General features: G+C 37.0%; 1 protein-coding gene across 3 annotated transcripts in view; it reads right to left on the bottom strand.

Moving 5' to 3' along the window:
* The window catches only part of HOMER1 (homer scaffold protein 1), a 103201-nt gene that overhangs the window by 24916 nt on the left and 60574 nt on the right, over positions 1–17711 (bottom strand). For all 3 annotated transcript variants that reach the window (XM_071580763.1, XM_071580764.1, XM_071580762.1), the window contains one exon: positions 6057–6213. In XM_071580763.1, the coding sequence (XP_071436864.1) occupies positions 6057–6213 (157 nt within the window). The remainder of the gene's footprint in view (positions 1–6056; positions 6214–17711) is intronic.

The following is a 17711-nucleotide window of genomic DNA, read 5'->3' as shown; positions in this document are numbered from 1 at the left end:
CTGCATCAATGTAATGCAAGTAATTACAACCTGTTCTGAAACATAAACACTTTCTTCAGGCAAGATTGTAACTTAAAAGTAAGAAGCAGTCACTAAATTCTCATATGTCCTCTAAAAATTCAGATATTGCAGCTAAAACAATCAACCTTTCCAGATCTTACCGTGCCATAAAACCCCTTAATATTCTCTAGAGCATCTTTCTCGAACATTTGGTCAACATGTAGCATTATGAACATTCTTTGGCAAGAACTGCCTTTTTTTCTAGGTTTGGGGGTTTTTTTCTTTTTAGGAGTTTTTAGTACAAAAGAGATTTCTTGCAATTCCAGAAGAAAGGACTGCCAGACCTAAATACAGGGACTTAGTTACCCATTTTTTTTGCACTTACAACTTGTCCATCTGCAGATAAATTTATTTCAATTAAATGCATAGATAAATACTAATGAAATTATAATCTCACTGTCTTGATTAAACTGTCAGCCTATCCATATATACCTTGCAAAATGGTCAGCTATTTTCACTGTAAACAAATAGTACCAAGCTGCCGTGTAGCCACATGTGAATTACAGTATCTTATGAAGAAGATTATATTTGGTTATCTTCTTTTGTCTAATCAATCAAAACTAATTTATAACCATGTTTGGATTGTTCAGTGAGGATAAGGACGGGCACAGCCTACAAGTGCAGATGAAAAGAGATAGGCATCATATGAAAAAAGGTGCATTGCAAATAAATTTTTGGATCAAAATTCCCTTTATAAATTTCTTGTTACCAAACTTTCTGTCACCATTTCTCATATTTTGTAGATAATGTTCTGCCTTGGGCACCTAAAGCCCAACAGTTACCGTAGTCCCACAGTGCTGCCAGTAAGACTTCTCAAGCAAGTATGGAGTCCACAATACAGACTCCAGTTCAGCAGGAAACTTCATCACATCTGTATGTTCAAATTTAGTTTTGGTTACTCAATTATTAATGCAGGTAGTGGAAATATGGAGGTGACTTCTAAGGGTCTGTAAGGATTTTCTACAGATAATGAGAGCACATGGCTTATACTGCATTCCATACTTCTTGTGAACTTTTATAACTGCTTTTAAAGATTGTTTTCTTCAAGTAGCACAAGATTGCCCAATAAAATGACCATGTTTTTTCTTGTTGTGCTCATTCATTTTTTTAATATCTATTTTTAAATTTCTTAACAGCAGTGAAATCACAGTCCATTATTTGTCAGTAGTTTTAATAACTATGTAAGACATCCTCATACTTACTTCATTCGTTTTCCTTCCGGTAAAATAACAAGATAGAATTCAAGACTTTACCTCTCTATTCTGTCATGAATACCCAGGAGCTTGATCACTTCCCTTCATCTCTTTTTATATTAGGTTTCCTTTCTTGCAAATGAATGATCATCAAGGACTGCAGTTCTTATTACTATGCACTGGTGTTATTACTTTATGCTATTGCCCAGTGTCATAGGATGATTTACTTTAGCAGTTAGAGTGCATGAAAAAATTCATCATTTTCATTTTTAAAATGACAAAGACAGAACTTCGGGTTACTTTCCATAATTTATATCACCATTCAATCCTTTCGTCTTTGTGGTATCAGGATTAATGTTAGTGCCAGTGCTATTCTATTTGTCTGAAGTAGCTTACTTCAGGGTTTTTCTTTTTGTTACTGAGCTGCTCTATGAATCCCTTTTGATGTCAAAAAGCTATGCAAGGTGTGTAGGAGTGCTCCCCAACCCTGTTTAAGGGAATTTTTTGTTGTTTCTGAGCAGATTAGAGAAAGCTGAGAGCTCCAAATTTAACTCTTGGTTGGGCATCATATCTTCCCAGAGTTATCTCTTTGTATTTGAGAGGCAAAAATCTATGCATTCATTTAGCAAGCTTCTGAAAAACATAATGCCTAACGAAATATCGAAGTACTGTATTTATGGATTAAGCTCATAATTTATCAGGAGAAAGCACAAAACTTTAATTTATTGAGGATGTTTCACTTAGCCATGCTGAAGCTGTATTCTATTTCATCTCAGCTGTAGCCACTATTAAGACAGAGATCAAATGGAAGAAGGAAGATAAAGGCCTCAGGGAAAGCAAATAAGTGTAGGTTAATGTGAAAAACTGAACTGATGAGTATATCTTATACTTAATCAGAGAAGGCAAAAAAATCAGTGAATTTTAAAAATGCAATGAAAAATCAAAGAAAGGGGTATCTCAGCTTTGTTTATGTATTTTGAAAAGTGATAACAGAAAAAGTATTCAGATTAAATTTGAGAACAATTATAGAATAAAAAGTGTTGGTTTAAATTAACTTAAAAAGGAACTTAAACTACTTAAATAGCATTTTACAACAAATACTGCACTAGACAAAAGACTAAGTTTACCACCGTGAATAAAAAAAAAGATAAATTAATGTGATTCAATGTAAAATGAATGGATGATTACAAAAAAACATGATAAAGTTCAAACTATGGAGAAATTATGATAAGAAGTGAACTAGTAAGATAGTATTCACAGTAATACTTTTTAATATAAAAAGGAAACTATTTATGTAAATAAGGTTATTTATAAGGGAATTTATATAAAGGAGAAATTAAGATGAAAATATAAAACAACAGCTACATTACAATTGAGCATGCAAACTAATTTCCAAAATTTTTTTCTCTTTGAAAACAATTTTCTATGCATACTTCTAAAAATCTGATCTATTCAACTTTTCTCATCAAAGTGTCTTTTGGATCAAACCCCATTTTGCTTCTGAACTGGCAGCAGATCTGAGTTTCAGCATGGCAAATTTCATTCAGCTGTTAGGAAAAAGAATTTGAAGTCTGGTCAGTTGATGGTCAAGGGTGGTCAATTGGAATGTGCTGCCCAGATTGTCTATGGGAACTCGTGTTTTGAGACTTGATTCACAGCTTCAAAAATGGCCCTTATTTCACTGGCAGATTGGAGGAGACAACCTCCAAAGTTTCTTTTCATCCCAAATTACTCTGTGATTCTATAAAATAAGGATGGAGTTCATTTCCTCTGACTAGAGATATAGGCCTATCTAGATGACTATCCTATGGGTAAAGACAAGCACTTAGAGAAGAAAATTCAACTTGACACATTAGCCAGTTTCTTTAAGACTGGCACACTTACTCTTCATGCTTTTGTCTCTACAAGAATTACAAGAAAAAAAGATGACCGTCTTAGATTTGATATATAGCATAGATAATCTCAGGTGAGATCAATTCAAGTCTGAGGAATATTTCTGGATAAACTGTAGGTATGTGTTTATACTGAACATATAAACAGAACATAAAGATAGCACAAGACTGTGACTGAACACTGCTTGCTAACACATGTACCATAACCAATAGTCTCCAGATCTGCCATTTCAACTGCACATTTTTGATCTCTGTAAGAAAGAAGCATCTGACTTGCAGCTTCTTTTTGAAGTGAGGCACTAATTCAATTTGAAAGATTAGCCTCCAGCATGCAGGTTAGAAAAGCTCTTGTATCACGCTGCACTGTATGGATAACAGATTGAGACTGAATTTTTTTTAACATGATATCCATTCTTTTCCAGTTTATTGGGTTAGCCAAGTCAACATTTTTTCTAAAAGCAATTCCAACAGAGGGCAGTCCTTTTGATGAACAAACTATCTGTTGTAATTTATTGGCATTCCCACAGAGACACAGGCACAGACTATTCCTGTATCTTTTGTGAGTTATCAACAAGCCCAGAGGCCACAGATTACAGAAACGTTTCATAAAATCATGCAAACAGTGATCAAAAGAGCATAGTGCAGCTGATCCTATGCTATAATATTTTGTCTTTCCTCAGAAATACAAAATAACTGCAGCAAATTTGCTGTGAAAATGTTACAAAAAATCACCAACTATTAATGAATGCAGCCTCAAAGACTCAATTATTAGTGTTAGCTGCACTATCATATAAAAGCAAAATAACATGCTAAAAATTTCTATTTTCATTCTTTTTCAATAACAGATTTTAAATAAGATTGACATTTTATTGAGAGGAGTGCTACTTTATTACATCCATATTTTAGTGATGAGTTCTTCACTATAAAGCCTTTCTGGTGGTCAAATCCATCTGAACATTTGCACTATAGTTACTTTAATAAAAGGTTGTCATTTAAATAATTTTATCAACAGTGACTGTTATAATCTAATCACAAAACCTGGAGCACAGGTTAGAACGCCCACCCTTCCAAATGAGAAGCTTAAATAAGATGACAAAGTAAATCTCCCTCTCTACAAACACACATGACAAGCTTCTGCCTGACTTAAACATTTCTGAAGCAAAGAAGTTTTGTCAACAACTGCCAATTTCTTGATTGAAAGCACTTTGCAAAAAGCATGAGTCTTAATTACATTTAGTGCACTCCGTCCAGTCAGCTATGGCACACAGTTACCGTCCACTGGAAACAGTCATTCTTGCCCATCAAGTTGTGTGGCTGGGACTTCAAGATTGTTGTCTGCAAGTCAGTCATGGTACATCCCCAAGAACTTGTCATTTCCCATTTCAAAAAACTTGCCATTTCTTAAGCTCAAGGGTATTCTTGTTTCCCTTACACATCTCCAAGTGAGATGTAACCTGCTGAATTCTTCCCCTTCAGACAAATACGATCTTTATTCTTGGGACTACTTGAACAGCCTCCAGTTAGACAGGTTCAGCACAGGTCTGAAAGAAGCCTTTGCAACTTGCAGGATTTCGCTAGTTGTAATTGCTATACCTTATTTCCTATAGGTCAGTATGGAATATAAAACCAAATAAGGAGGTCTGCTATGTCCACTACTTGATGCTCCCCTTCTTTGTCATTATATTCATGAAAAACATTTTCATGCAAAAAAGTGCAATGGTTTATTTTGTGGGGTTTTGCATTTTTTTTTCTGTACTAAGAATCATTGAATCATAAAATGGCCTGGGTTGGAATGGACCTTAAAAATCATCTCATTTCAACCCTCCTGCCATGGGCAGGGGCCCCTTTCAGTAGACAAGGTTGCACAAAGCCTCATCCAACCTGGCCTTGACACTTTCAGGAATGAGGCATCCACAACTTCTCTGGGCAACCTGTGCCAGTGTTTTAACACTCTCACAGTGGAGAACTTCTTCCTAACACCTAATCTAAAGCTACCCTCTTTCAGTTTAAAGACATTCCCCCTTGTCCTACTGCTACATGCCCTTGTAAATAATACCTTTCCAGTTTTAAGTTCCTCTACTTAAGTTAATCTTTACTAACAAAAGTGATAAAGCTTTGTCAAAGACATCTTTCCTCCACATGTGTTAATCTTACCTTCATTTTGCACAGAAATGTGTCCTATGATTAGAAATTCATATGTATAAAGGTCATTAGATTATACAACATAGAGAGAGTTACATGTGAAAAGAGAAGAGAAATTAAGATATTGAGTATGTGTTTTCATAATTTAGCCTTCAACCTTGCCCGTTTTATGCCTTCCTCGAGGATTGCCTTTCCTTCCCCCACTGTGAACTAACTTCTGCTTTGTCAAATGACCTCTGCAAAATTAACAGTGAAAGGAACAGGACCCAGTCACTCCTGTATGAAAATGGGTGCAGATCCCTAGTTCCATATAATGATCTTGGTTTTGAGTTGTGTTTAGGTTGTCCAGTTTTCTTCACATGCAAGGATGAGAGGAAGCTGTTCATCTGTTTTATATGAGGAAACTATAACAAGGTTTCTTGAACTTAGAGATTTCATGTCAAGTTTTTCTGAGTTGAAATGCAATAGAGACTAAACTGTAACACTATGGAGAATGTAATGAAACAGGTGTAATGGCATCAAATGAAGAGTGAAAGCTGGCAAATATCATAAGGTTAGCTAACTCTTCTTGCATCAATAACCTTTGCAGGAAAAGAACTGTTACAAACGAAGTAACTTCCCTTTGGAGGAAGTACTTTAAAGAAATAATTAATTTCTTTTTCAAAAATTATCCTAAAGCCCCAGCAACAAACTTGTTTTACTTGAACATGAATAACTACAGTCACCAGTACTTCTGCCTCCAGGATACTGGCCATTTGCCGAGACTTACCCGCTTATGAAGACGTTCTGCTTCCTCCTGATATGCAGCAAGTTGCTGTTTCCATTGTTTCACGTTGGCAGTGGACTCCAGCAGGGCTGCTGTGAGCTTAGCGTTATTCCCCTTGAGTGTGGCCAGTTCTGCCTCCCAATGCTTGCTGATTGTCGAACTGCACAGACAGAATGAGAATGGTCAGAACTCTAAAATATCTTCCTTTATTCTTTTTAAATGTGTTATAGATTTTTTTAATACTCAGGAAAACAGAATTATGAAAAAAATCCTATGACTGAATGACTGAATGATAATCCAAATGCTCAAATCATCAAAACTATAAATTAAGAAGGTCTAGGTATAGCATTATTGGAAAACAATGTCTACGCGCCCAGTTCTACACGGTATTTTTATAAATAAAATGTTAAAGATAATGAAATCTACATCAGCTTCCCAAAAACAACAGCATGCAATTCTAGAATATGTGTATGATTGGTCACTATTTTAATACATGCACATTGAATGAAGGTGTCTTTCTAATCTACTGTTCTATGAAATATATTGTAGAAAAAATTTGTCACTGACTTATGAAAGAGAGCTAATGTAGTGCTTTGGAAGAACAGCATGGCTGTCTTAATGCAAAGCTTCTATTCCTGAAATATACTCTTTTATTAAATACCATAATTAATTTGTACTTGCAAAGTCAAAGATTGTGAATTTCATAATACTGTTAATACATTTTTCCTCAGTAATATCAGCAAAGAGAATAAAGATCGAGTAGCATATATATGTTACTGCCTTATTTTAGAGTAGAAGCTGATGTAGAGGTTTCCTGTAGTAGCCTGTAGAGGCAAGTCCTTGCTTACAATTAGTCATTCTCTGAGCAAACACAGGGCTTTAATTTTCACAGGTAATTAATTTGGCATCATCCATACACCCTATCTTTACACTCAGTATGCAAAGGAAAAATATAGCAGACACATCAAGTGAATCTATTAGTATGCAAATAGCTCATTAACAGCATGTGAGGTGCACACGAACATGGAAAATACAAACAGAAAATACTTCAGTATGTCTAATCCCCTTACTATTAAAGATATCTTTGAAAACCAAAGATCTGTAACTCTGACCAAAATGACTTTGTATGTAGGTTAGTGACAAATTATGAGGAATTATTACAATTATTTATTTTAATAAATATATGTTAAAATGATTAATTTAATTATAATTTAGTGCTATTTTACATGTAAATTTAGAGATTTATTTGAACTTTGTACACATGTGCAATAAAACACTGTAATCATTTTGTCCACTTAGTTACTTTCTTCCACTTCCTGAATATGCAAAGTCCATCCCACTAAAGCATCTTTCAAAAACATGATTCCTGTAAATGCTCCTCAGGTGTTCAAAATCATCTGGACACCAAGGAACATTCATTATCAATTCAGACCACGTGTACCGTTTCACTAAAACATCCTATCTGATTCTCCCGTGCTCCAGCATTTCCCTCCGAACACACTGCTTTGTCCCCTTGAACAGCAATGCAAGTTACTTCAGAAGAGAAACATGGTTTTTTTCAAATTGCTCTGGCATTTCATAATCTTTGCAATTAATTAAAAGTTCATCACTGGAAATTTTAGATCTTAAATTAATAAATTAATATAATAATGATGCTACTTCATTCAGAGAACACTGACGCACATATTCAAAAAGATAAGTACAAATTTCTGGAACCATATCTACTTTCCTATTTCTCTAATCAGACTTAATTTACACTTATAGCTGCCCAGCAGATCAACAAATTGTATTAAAAATGCTAAAATATCTAGTTTGTTATTATATTCATAACTCCTTCTGACATTCTGATCTGACAAAAAAATAACCATATGAGTAGTTTCTAGTACTGCAGGACTACTAGCAACTACTAGCTACTAGCAAATCGTGTACCTGTGACACTGATACATGCTTATGTGCTTTACTACTTATCTTGCCCACAGAAGAAACATGCACACAAAATATTACATTGATTTAACACAGTGGTATCTGGGATAGTTACAGGCTGAGAACTGTTTGATCATTTATTGCCCTAAGGAAGTGATTTTTTTTTAAATGTAATAATTTGTATATCCATGTTGATACCCTTCTAAGCCACAAAGAACCCAGAAGACAGACTCTCAGGGAGTGATGAGTAATAACAAGATGGCAATTTATGATGCGTTTCATTTTAACCTTCACCTGGTGCCCTTACTACAGTGTCTCCCAAGAAAACATCCAAGAGCTCTTACTTATTCCTTGCATAATGGAATGTAAGCATGAAGTATGTATTTTCTATTACTGCTACGATTACCTTGGTGCAAAAGTTGTAAGGTTTCTTTGGATCTGGCTATTTTTCAATTGGTTGTTCTCAGCAGGAATGCATCAGTATTATTTCTGAAGCATACTTTTTATTCCCTGAGAGGTTTACACAGTGGGCAGGAACACGCCTATTGTAATGTAGGTGTTACTGGTTTGTAGCATATATTGGGGGGGTGTTTCTACAAATAATTGCTAATGTATCTTCTAGAGAGTGTACTATAGCTCCATAAAATGGAAACATATTACTTAAATTAGTCCAGTTTTGTATCTGATAATACACAATGACTTACCAACTGTCTAAACTTACCCTGTTTCTTCTTAATGGATATCATACCAGGAAACACAGAATGAAATGTGTGGATTCTTTGTTTCATAAAATCGTAATTTGATTAAAATAGCCCATAACCAAAGTTAGCAGTTCTGACTGACTTTTCTCAAATACCTTCTTGAGAAATTAACAAAATTTTTTTAAAAAAAGAAAGATAAGTAAATTATGCTCTGCAGATTACTTTGGTTAAACCTTCAGTTAGACTAACTACTTTAGGACCAGATAAAAACACACTTTCAGCTGACTGGTAAGGTAGAGTGAGAGCATCTGCAACTCCTGTATCTGTAGAGCTATATTGGTCCAAATTTATCAACACTTCCTGAGGAAACACTCAGAAATGTATGATTCAGACACAATGAGCATTCTCCCTTGGAGGAGAAGATGCTGGGGCTGACACCTGGGAGAGGAAACACACAGATCCAGAAGCTGATGGACACGTGGAAAATTCAAAGGGCTCCCAAGAACTGCTAAAGCACATAGCCAGAATTTTGATGGTGGAACAACTGCACTACAGTCCCTTGGAACAGATACAGGAGAACTGCACATACTCTTAATTAATTTAATTCCTGTCTGGAAGGCTTTCTGCTAACAGGAATTGATTTTGCCCTCAATGCATTAGATTCTGTCATAGAAAATACACACAACACTGCCCTGTCAGGTTGTCTTAACAGTTGTAAATATCTAAAAGTAAACTTATGATTCATGGTGTGTTTCAGATTATGTGCTCTACAAAGCACTTTGTCTTGGTTTGAGGGGAAAAACCAAAATGTTTACCCACAAGCGGGGGAGGGGGCCTCCTCCACAATAATCACTCCACTCTTTATCAAATTTAAGAAAAAAAAATTTTAATATAAGAAGGATAACTGTTCTTAACAGTATATAAACAGACTAGTGCAAACCGCTTCCCCAACACCACAAAAGAAAGAAAAAACAACGACAACAAAACCCAGCAGGTTTTCCTCAGCGAGCCGACTAGAAGCAGTCCTGGGGACAGGCAGCAGCAGCGAGCCGGCTAGAAGCAGTCCTGGGGACAGGCAGCAGCAGCGAGCCGGCTAGAAGCAGTCCTGGGGACAGGCAGCAGCAGCGAGCTGGCTAGAAGCAGTACCAGGCAAGGCAGCAGCAGCGACCCGGCTAGAAACAGCACTGGGCAGACAGCAGCACCAAGATGGCTTCTCCTCCACCCACACCCAACTCCCAGCCGTGTGGTCGTCCCCAAGAACAAAGGAGACAAACCTGCCCCCGCCCAAGTGATCAGCAGTTAACTACTTTTTTTTTGTTAACTACTGGCATGGGCAGTTAGTGGCAGGGGAGAGAATTTACATAATAATTCCAAACTACAACACACTTGAAATATAAACACTTACTGAGTGATCATCACAGTGATCTAAAGTGCAGTGTGACTTCCACCAGAACACCTTCAGACTCTGTATGGTGGTGCAAAGCTGTGTGTACACACCTGGTGACATCCAGGCATACATGCTTGCAGTCCTGTGGTACAGGAATTCAACCTGCATACATGTTTTGTTTTCTTCGGAAAGCCATCCATCCCTCCACTGACAGCATCACAATGCTAGCACTTATTTCTTCAAATCTGTGACAACATCACTGACTGCCTGATACAAAGTTTCAAGGCGGTCCTTCAAAAATACAAATATCCTTAACGTTCCAGTTTGTTGCTTGTGCTTCAGCATGAATAGCTCCACCAAACTTTCAAAAATGCCCTAAGGAGAACAAAGCCTAGTAATTTCCCTTGTGAAACTTCTGAACATCTGAAAGCAAGAGAAAGAGCTATTTTGCATATATTCCGTTAGTGTCAAATACAAGAGGGAGAAAGGGGTGTCTAAGGGATTGGAAGCCTTTGCAGCATTATAGCAAAAGATGAGTTCTATTGGTTCAACTGATCATGCTAATATTAAAAAAAATTTCCATAGCAGAGGCTTGGATCTGATAATGACAACTATTCATGGGATCACAAGCACCTGTTAGTGAGCAAAAGGCCTAAACTGTCCCAAATCTCTTATCCTTGGTGCTGGCCACAATCTGGTACGTGAGTAACATCAGACATGTCCACAGTTAGAATACCACATCGTGCTTCACCGTAAAGGCAAAGGATTCTATATGAGATATTTAACATCTGTGACATTCAGTAACTCAATCACTTCCACAAAACACTCCTAGAAAAATTGTTGGCTGGTATCACTCAGACTAACTGTGACACCCTCTGAAAATTGAAGTAGGAGTCAATGATCTTCCTTCCATACTTTTAGGCATTCAAACCAATTAACATCAGGCCGATCTCCTTTCTCGTTGGGGATTAGTTACAAGCCCATTTAATCACTGAGGAATAGCTTTGCTTTCTGTCCATCTGTGACCTGAATAGTGTGCCAGAGGCTATAAATGCATGATTATCTTTCTCTGCAAAGTAGGTCACTTAAGGAAAATTAATCCAAAAAGCTCTAGTCACCACATTTAGCCAGTTGGAGAAGGCTTGCAAATGGAAGGAGGAGGAAGCACACACTAACAAGTTGCATTTAGAGTGAAGTCATTTTGAGAGATGCCTTCATAGAAGAAAGAAACAAAAGCGCTTCAAATCGATTTTCTGGTTTTTTAGTCATTATTGCTTATTCACTGTTTGCAGAGTTGCATGCAGAACCAACATTGTATAACATGGTTTAAGCTTTATTTCAGATTTATAGAAAAATAATGTGTGCAGAATTATACCTTATTAATATTTACGGGGGTTAATACTGCATTTGTTGCATACAATTAATTAATTTAAAGATTCTTCTATAGCATAGTCATGGTTTCAAAAAACTACAGTTACTCCACAGCATCTTTTCTGAAGGTGTCACTGTGATCTGCACTGCAAGTATGTGGTGAGCAGCCTTGTCTTGGCATAGAAGAAATCAGCAGAAATTCAGCTGAGTAAGAATCAAGTAGTTTCCAAAATTTGGATTCTGGTATAGTAACTAAATCTGTAAGACTTGACAAATGTGAACAGAACAAGTTCCTGTAGCTGCTGCCCAGATTATAAATAGTGGCATGAGTTGGAATCAGCCAAAGAGTCTGGTGGAGTAGCATTACCAAACAGGGGGAAAGATAAGTCAAGCAGCTGGTAACAATGCATCAGCTGTGCTGGCAGCAAGGCATGATCCCTTCTGATCGCCTGGCTAGTGAGCCTTACAGAGCAGCTCTTCATGCCTGACCAAGCACAGGGTCATTGTGAACCATTTGGTTCTGTTGCAGTAGTATCCAAGAGGTCCACTGAACACAAGCAGTGTTGCTTCTTTTTGGAAGTGTAAAGCAAATATTTGGTTTATGTAAAACTCCACAGTGCATTTGGAAAGCAATTCTGCAAAACATCCATATGAAATTCTCCATATTAAATAAGTTAATGCTGAAGGCTTGAAGGGTGAGATCTCTGCCACAGGCTGTTGCCTACATTGATATGATGTGACTGTCTGATTGGATGGAGATGGTGACTCTGGTGGCACAGAGTAATACCCTCAAGGTATTACTAAAAGTTCACAAGAAACCTCTTTGGGACTTATTCTCCTCAGTTTATGTCCTGATTTTTGTAATCTCACCCCTTTTCAGAAAAGAATTTTCTGTAGTCATCTATTAAATGTGTAAAACTGTTTTATGACAGAAAGTATTTAAACATGATTGTTTTGGAGAGTTTGTCCTCTTGCTAGCACAAGGCACCATAGGCCTTAAGAAAGGATATGGAAATCTCTCCCTCCGTCTTGAATATTCAAAGAAAAACTGGAAAGAAAAGGGAGTTTTGTCCTCTATTGAATTATACCTGATTAGTAGCCCTACATTGAGTGGGAAATTGAGGAAAGAGCAGTGGAGTGGACCAGGATCTATCTCACCATTCCAGGAAGAGACATTGAATGGTTTTGAGTTGTTCTGTCGTTTTAGTTTTTGTACAGAACTTCTGTTTGTATGGTCCCAGCAGCTCAAACCACTCAAAAAACTCTACATTTTCATACATGAGGTGAGGGAGGGACAGAATCACTCAAATAATTAAACAGGAAAAGGAAAAGAAGGAAAGCTATGGTAAGAATGAAAGGTTTGGTAAGAAGAAAACTTTTGAAACAAAACAAAACAAAAATTTGCACCTTCACAGCCACTGCTTATTGTCTTATATGTAGTTGTGATTAACTTGGACACATACAAAAGGAAATCCTATATGATAAACTGGAATTTATTAAAAAAAAAGTAAATCCTCTCAAAATAATAATCCAGAGATAATTACCAGGAAATTGCTTTGAGTTAAATATTTTGAGTAAGGCCAATGAAAAACTAATTAATATTCAAAGAGATCCTTATCCTTAATTAGAGTATTCAAAAGAATTTTTAGCAAAGGAGGGATAGGTCCCCTGAGGAGAGAAGGAGGAACATTAACAGAGCATGGAAGATGTGTTCTTCCCTTTGGGATAAGGAATAGCTACATGATCTCAGTGGAGTTACATCAGCATAAAACCAGGGAAACATGGTTGTGAATGAGCTCATAGCAAAAGAGATGAAGAAGGCCCTTGAAGCACATCATACTTTAAGTGAGGTGCCCACTATGAAAGCTACACACACCTGCTGGAAAGTGAGAAAGGCAGCTGAGTGAATGAAATCAGCAGCTGAGAGCATTATTTTTCTGGGAGCCTATCATTCTGTACAAATGTTGAAGGTTTATCCCACTCCAGGATGTATTGTTTTGGTTTTTGGTTTGCACATCTCTTTGCTCAACTCTGGGTTACAATATGCTTGAACTCTCCATTTCTTTGTCAGTGTAGAAGACAAAGGCAGAGGCTTTTTCTGAACATTTGGGCAGCCCCAAATATGGAGGTATTACAGATTTCTTCTTCAAGGTGTTTCACATATGATATTTCAGTTTCATTTAGCCTTTCAGCTTGACTATGCTCTAGACTGGATTCTCAATCATCCAGACTATCCATGCAGTCTATAGACAGGAAAAGAGTTGCCTTTCCAGTTCTGTTACAGGCAGTCTTACTTTTAGAAAGCTCTTGTGCTTGCATTATCAGCTCACTGAGGAAGGATCAGTATCTTTGCAGATTTCATAGTTGAAAATCACAAAATAAGTTGATACAGACTCTTTCCACTATACAGCAGACCACTATGCAAGACAAATTAGTGGCTATACCCTATTTAGATCTACTACCTAAATCCAAGCTCTGTATTTTGTAATACAGCCTTTCATGTATCACAGGGCCTATACAAACCTCTACAACACACACTGCTTTCAATATGGGAACTTGTCACTGAGGAATTTTCCTTTTAAGGAAGGAAAATTTCTCATAAATATTACATTTGGTAACCCAGTATGGTATTTCTGCAAAATGCAACAAAGACAGAGCTAAAAATGGCAAGTATTGTGCTGTTCTGCTTATTGAAACTCTAAGAGTCAATAGAACAGAAGAGCTCTTGAAAGGCACTCCATAGGATACAGAAGGTTGGGTAATAACACGAAATTAATGCATCAGCAATGATCTCTATCCACTGGGGACTTGGGTCCTACTCCTAACCCAAGATAAATGGGGGTAAAAAGAGGAGAGTCATTCTTCTTTAAGAGAAACAATGACATTTCCAAGTTTCTTGTATTGCCTGTTAGTGTACACTGGATGTGTTTATATAGATGACGTTTTAACTTTATTTCTCCTTAAAATTGTACTGTTAAGAACAGTTTTAAATATGCTTTTGTATACTACACCACAAAGTAAAAGACATATTTAATCTGAAGAAAGTCTCTGATTTCTTTTAAGGGGCTCAACTTTTAATGTGATCTCATTTTAAAAATATCTCATTTTATCTTAGTCATTTAATTTTGCATAGCAAGCAGACAGATTATCTCTTCATGAAGGCCATAGAGCATAAACAAAAAACAGTAGCTCTTTCTTATAACTTTTATGCCTTTGAAAGAGCAAGTATGACTAATTAATTTCTAACTTTTTTGCACTAATCATTAAAACCTTTTTGACCAAACAATTATCACATACTCTGAAATATTAAAAAATATATTCCCTTTCTCCCTTACTGAACTTGCTTATTGGTATCACTACAAGTATTGTATTCTCATGTCTGTGAGACTCTGCAGACCTAAAGTATTATCACATATTGGAAAAAATTAAAAAAAAAATTGCCCTTGTTCCTTTATTGAAATTGCATATTGGTATAATTAGAAGTAGTTTATTCTTAGTTCTGTAATGTACCCTATATTTTTCACAACTAATATCAAATAAATTTTTTCAGTGCATTGAACATTAGGCATAATTCCTTGCTGTTGCTATGGTGGTGAATACTTCAAATATTCCAACAAAATTGCATTTTCAAAAGCAACCAAAGTTATTTAGGAACTTACATCCTATTCTCTAAAATGACTAGGTATTTGGCTGCAAAGAATGTAAAATTGACTCTGGCATCACTTTAAGACAGCAATTAGATGATGTGTCTATCAGCAAGTCAGATACTAGGACACAGCAACCCTGACACTAAAATGATCTAAATTATGGCCACTTTCATTGTGGAACTGATCTGTACACACAAGAATTTAAAGCAGTTTAACTGGAAATTCACACTATGAATTAGTATGGATTAACTCTACTGAGGTCCTGGCTTCGCAGAACTCCAAGTTTCTTTAAAAAATCCTACGATAATGACAATTTGTGTGTGCATTGAATCAATCTGCAATGTAACAGAGTAGAGATTCGACTTTCATACCCATTTCTCACCAGGACTCTCATTTATTGAGTGCTATTCACAGTTTCTCTGATCTGCGCTTTCAATTACACCTCGAGGAGTTTGACAAACTTCCCTAGCTTTACTACAAAAATGCTGTGGTAGTAAGGACCAGGAATAATTCCTTCTGTAGCAACTGTGTCCTCCACTTAGTAAAACATGGCCAAAAAAGCCTGAACTTCCAGAGGCTGTATGGACTAGGCAGTTTGTACTCTGCAAACTACCTTGCTCAGTGGCACCTGGCAAGGGAGATTCTAAGCACAGGTTGCACAGTCACCTTCAGCAACCTTCCATCTCTACAGTCTTCCAAGGCTTTACTGGATCTGTAACCCTCCCATTCCCACTTCAAATACTCCCAGGCATACAATGTAGATCTGTGCTTTTGTGCAAGGATAATACCACTCAAGTGGGTGGCAGGGAAACCCTCTGATCATTGCAGGTATGCCAAACTGGAAAAGGACTCCGTACAAAACACAGTAACTGTGTCCTACAGCTGCAAGGACACTGAATGGAAACAGAAGAGATGCAGCATCACTGCTGCATGTGAGGAAACAGTTCGGCCCTCAGTGCCAAGGCTCATTTTGTTTAGCTGTATAGATGTGGCTCAGGAGACCATGCCAGCTACAGGTCAGTTCTAAGGAGCTCAGCACAGATTTTCAGCTCTGCAGTAACAGAGTGAAGACAGTAACTCTGGGCAACTCCAGCCACATGCAGAGCAGTGACAGAGCTAAAGGGACCTCTCCCAAAACTGTTAGTCTGATGTATATCACATGCCAGTGGTGGAGATCCTCAGCATAAGCCTCTCTCTGCAATTCTAGATCCTGTGACAGCTGTAACTGGACTGTGCTGTGCCTCTGCTGAAGACAGAGCAGCTGTTGCAGTAGCTCGATGTGAAAGATTTACAACTGCCTATTTTAGATCTTGGATGAACCTTCAGTTACTGATATCACAGGACAGTTCAGCCTCCAAGTCCCCTTAATGCTGGTTCCCATCTCACTTCCATAGCAAACACTAATCTCAGCAGAACACTCATTGCAACTGCAAGGCCTGCACTGCCACTGCCAGCAGCGGAAAGGCATTCTTACAGAATGACCAATGGAAATAGTTCTGTATGATTAGGCAGTTGCATAAAGATTCTGAATTATGACTACTTGACCTCCATCCAGATAGTACATTAGGTTATCTTACCATATGAAATAGTGACTGCTGGCGCAATTCACCTTTGCATTACAACTTCCAGTTTGCTTTTTCCAGGAAATACAATGACATGGATTAATCACACAGCTAGTGCTGGAGGTGAACTGTCAGTTTACATGCTGACAGCAAAATTAGCTTATTCCATTAAGAAAACTGAAGATATGCAGAAGCATTGAAAATTTAATTAAGTTTCATTTATTTCCTGTGGTAGTTGTACAATTGTTTAAGAGTCAATACTCTATATATAAAGTCCAAAATAAACCAACTATGGAGCTTTCAGAAGTACTCTGAAGAACAAGCAGTAAGTCAAACAATATGATCACAGTAAAACATTTATGGACTGTATAGGTTTGAACAAAACAACCTGCAAGTGAGTTGTAACACAAGTGGATACTGCAACTCCTATTTTTTCCCATTCCAGTTCTTTAAGAGAATGGAAGTATTACATTTGCTTTGTTTAAACCAAATCTGAATTCAAGGAGAGACTAAATTGCTTGCCCTATGTCAATCCTAGAATCAAATTTACTAAAAACAAATTAAATTGATGATATAAAAATAAATTTAATACATGGAAGTCGCTGATACTGGTGTTTTTCCCATGAACTACAGGTTCAGAGGAAGTCATCCCTACATAAGTTCCTCTCTCTCTCTCATTGTAAAAAATTCCAATTTTTAAGAAAAAACCTAACATGGCATTTTCCTTAATTAACTGGTAGTTAATAGTTTTTAATTACTCAGTCTAGACTAAGTGATCTTAGGTTTCCTTCATCTTCTTTTCAGAGTAATGCAGATGACTTGTCTCAGAAACTCAGCTGGAAGTTAAAACAATTTATAGACCTGTTCTTCCCAACTCAACCCTTAACTGATGCAATGGTTCCAAAGAAGAATATAAAGCTTAGCTCCCCTCTTCTCTCCCCATCCCATCTTACTTAACTCATTACAAACCCAAGACGGAAAGAATGAAGTCGCATGTGAGTTTTGCTAGTTGTCAATTCATGGACAGCAGAGCAGATGCTCTGCTTTCTTCCTTTCATGAGGCTATG

The sequence above is a fragment of the Pithys albifrons genome, chromosome Z, assembly GCF_047495875.1.
Source record: "Pithys albifrons albifrons isolate INPA30051 chromosome Z, PitAlb_v1, whole genome shotgun sequence".
NCBI classification, from domain to species: Eukaryota; Metazoa; Chordata; class Aves; order Passeriformes; family Thamnophilidae; genus Pithys; species Pithys albifrons.
This window is presented reverse-complemented; position numbering and strand designations above follow the sequence as displayed.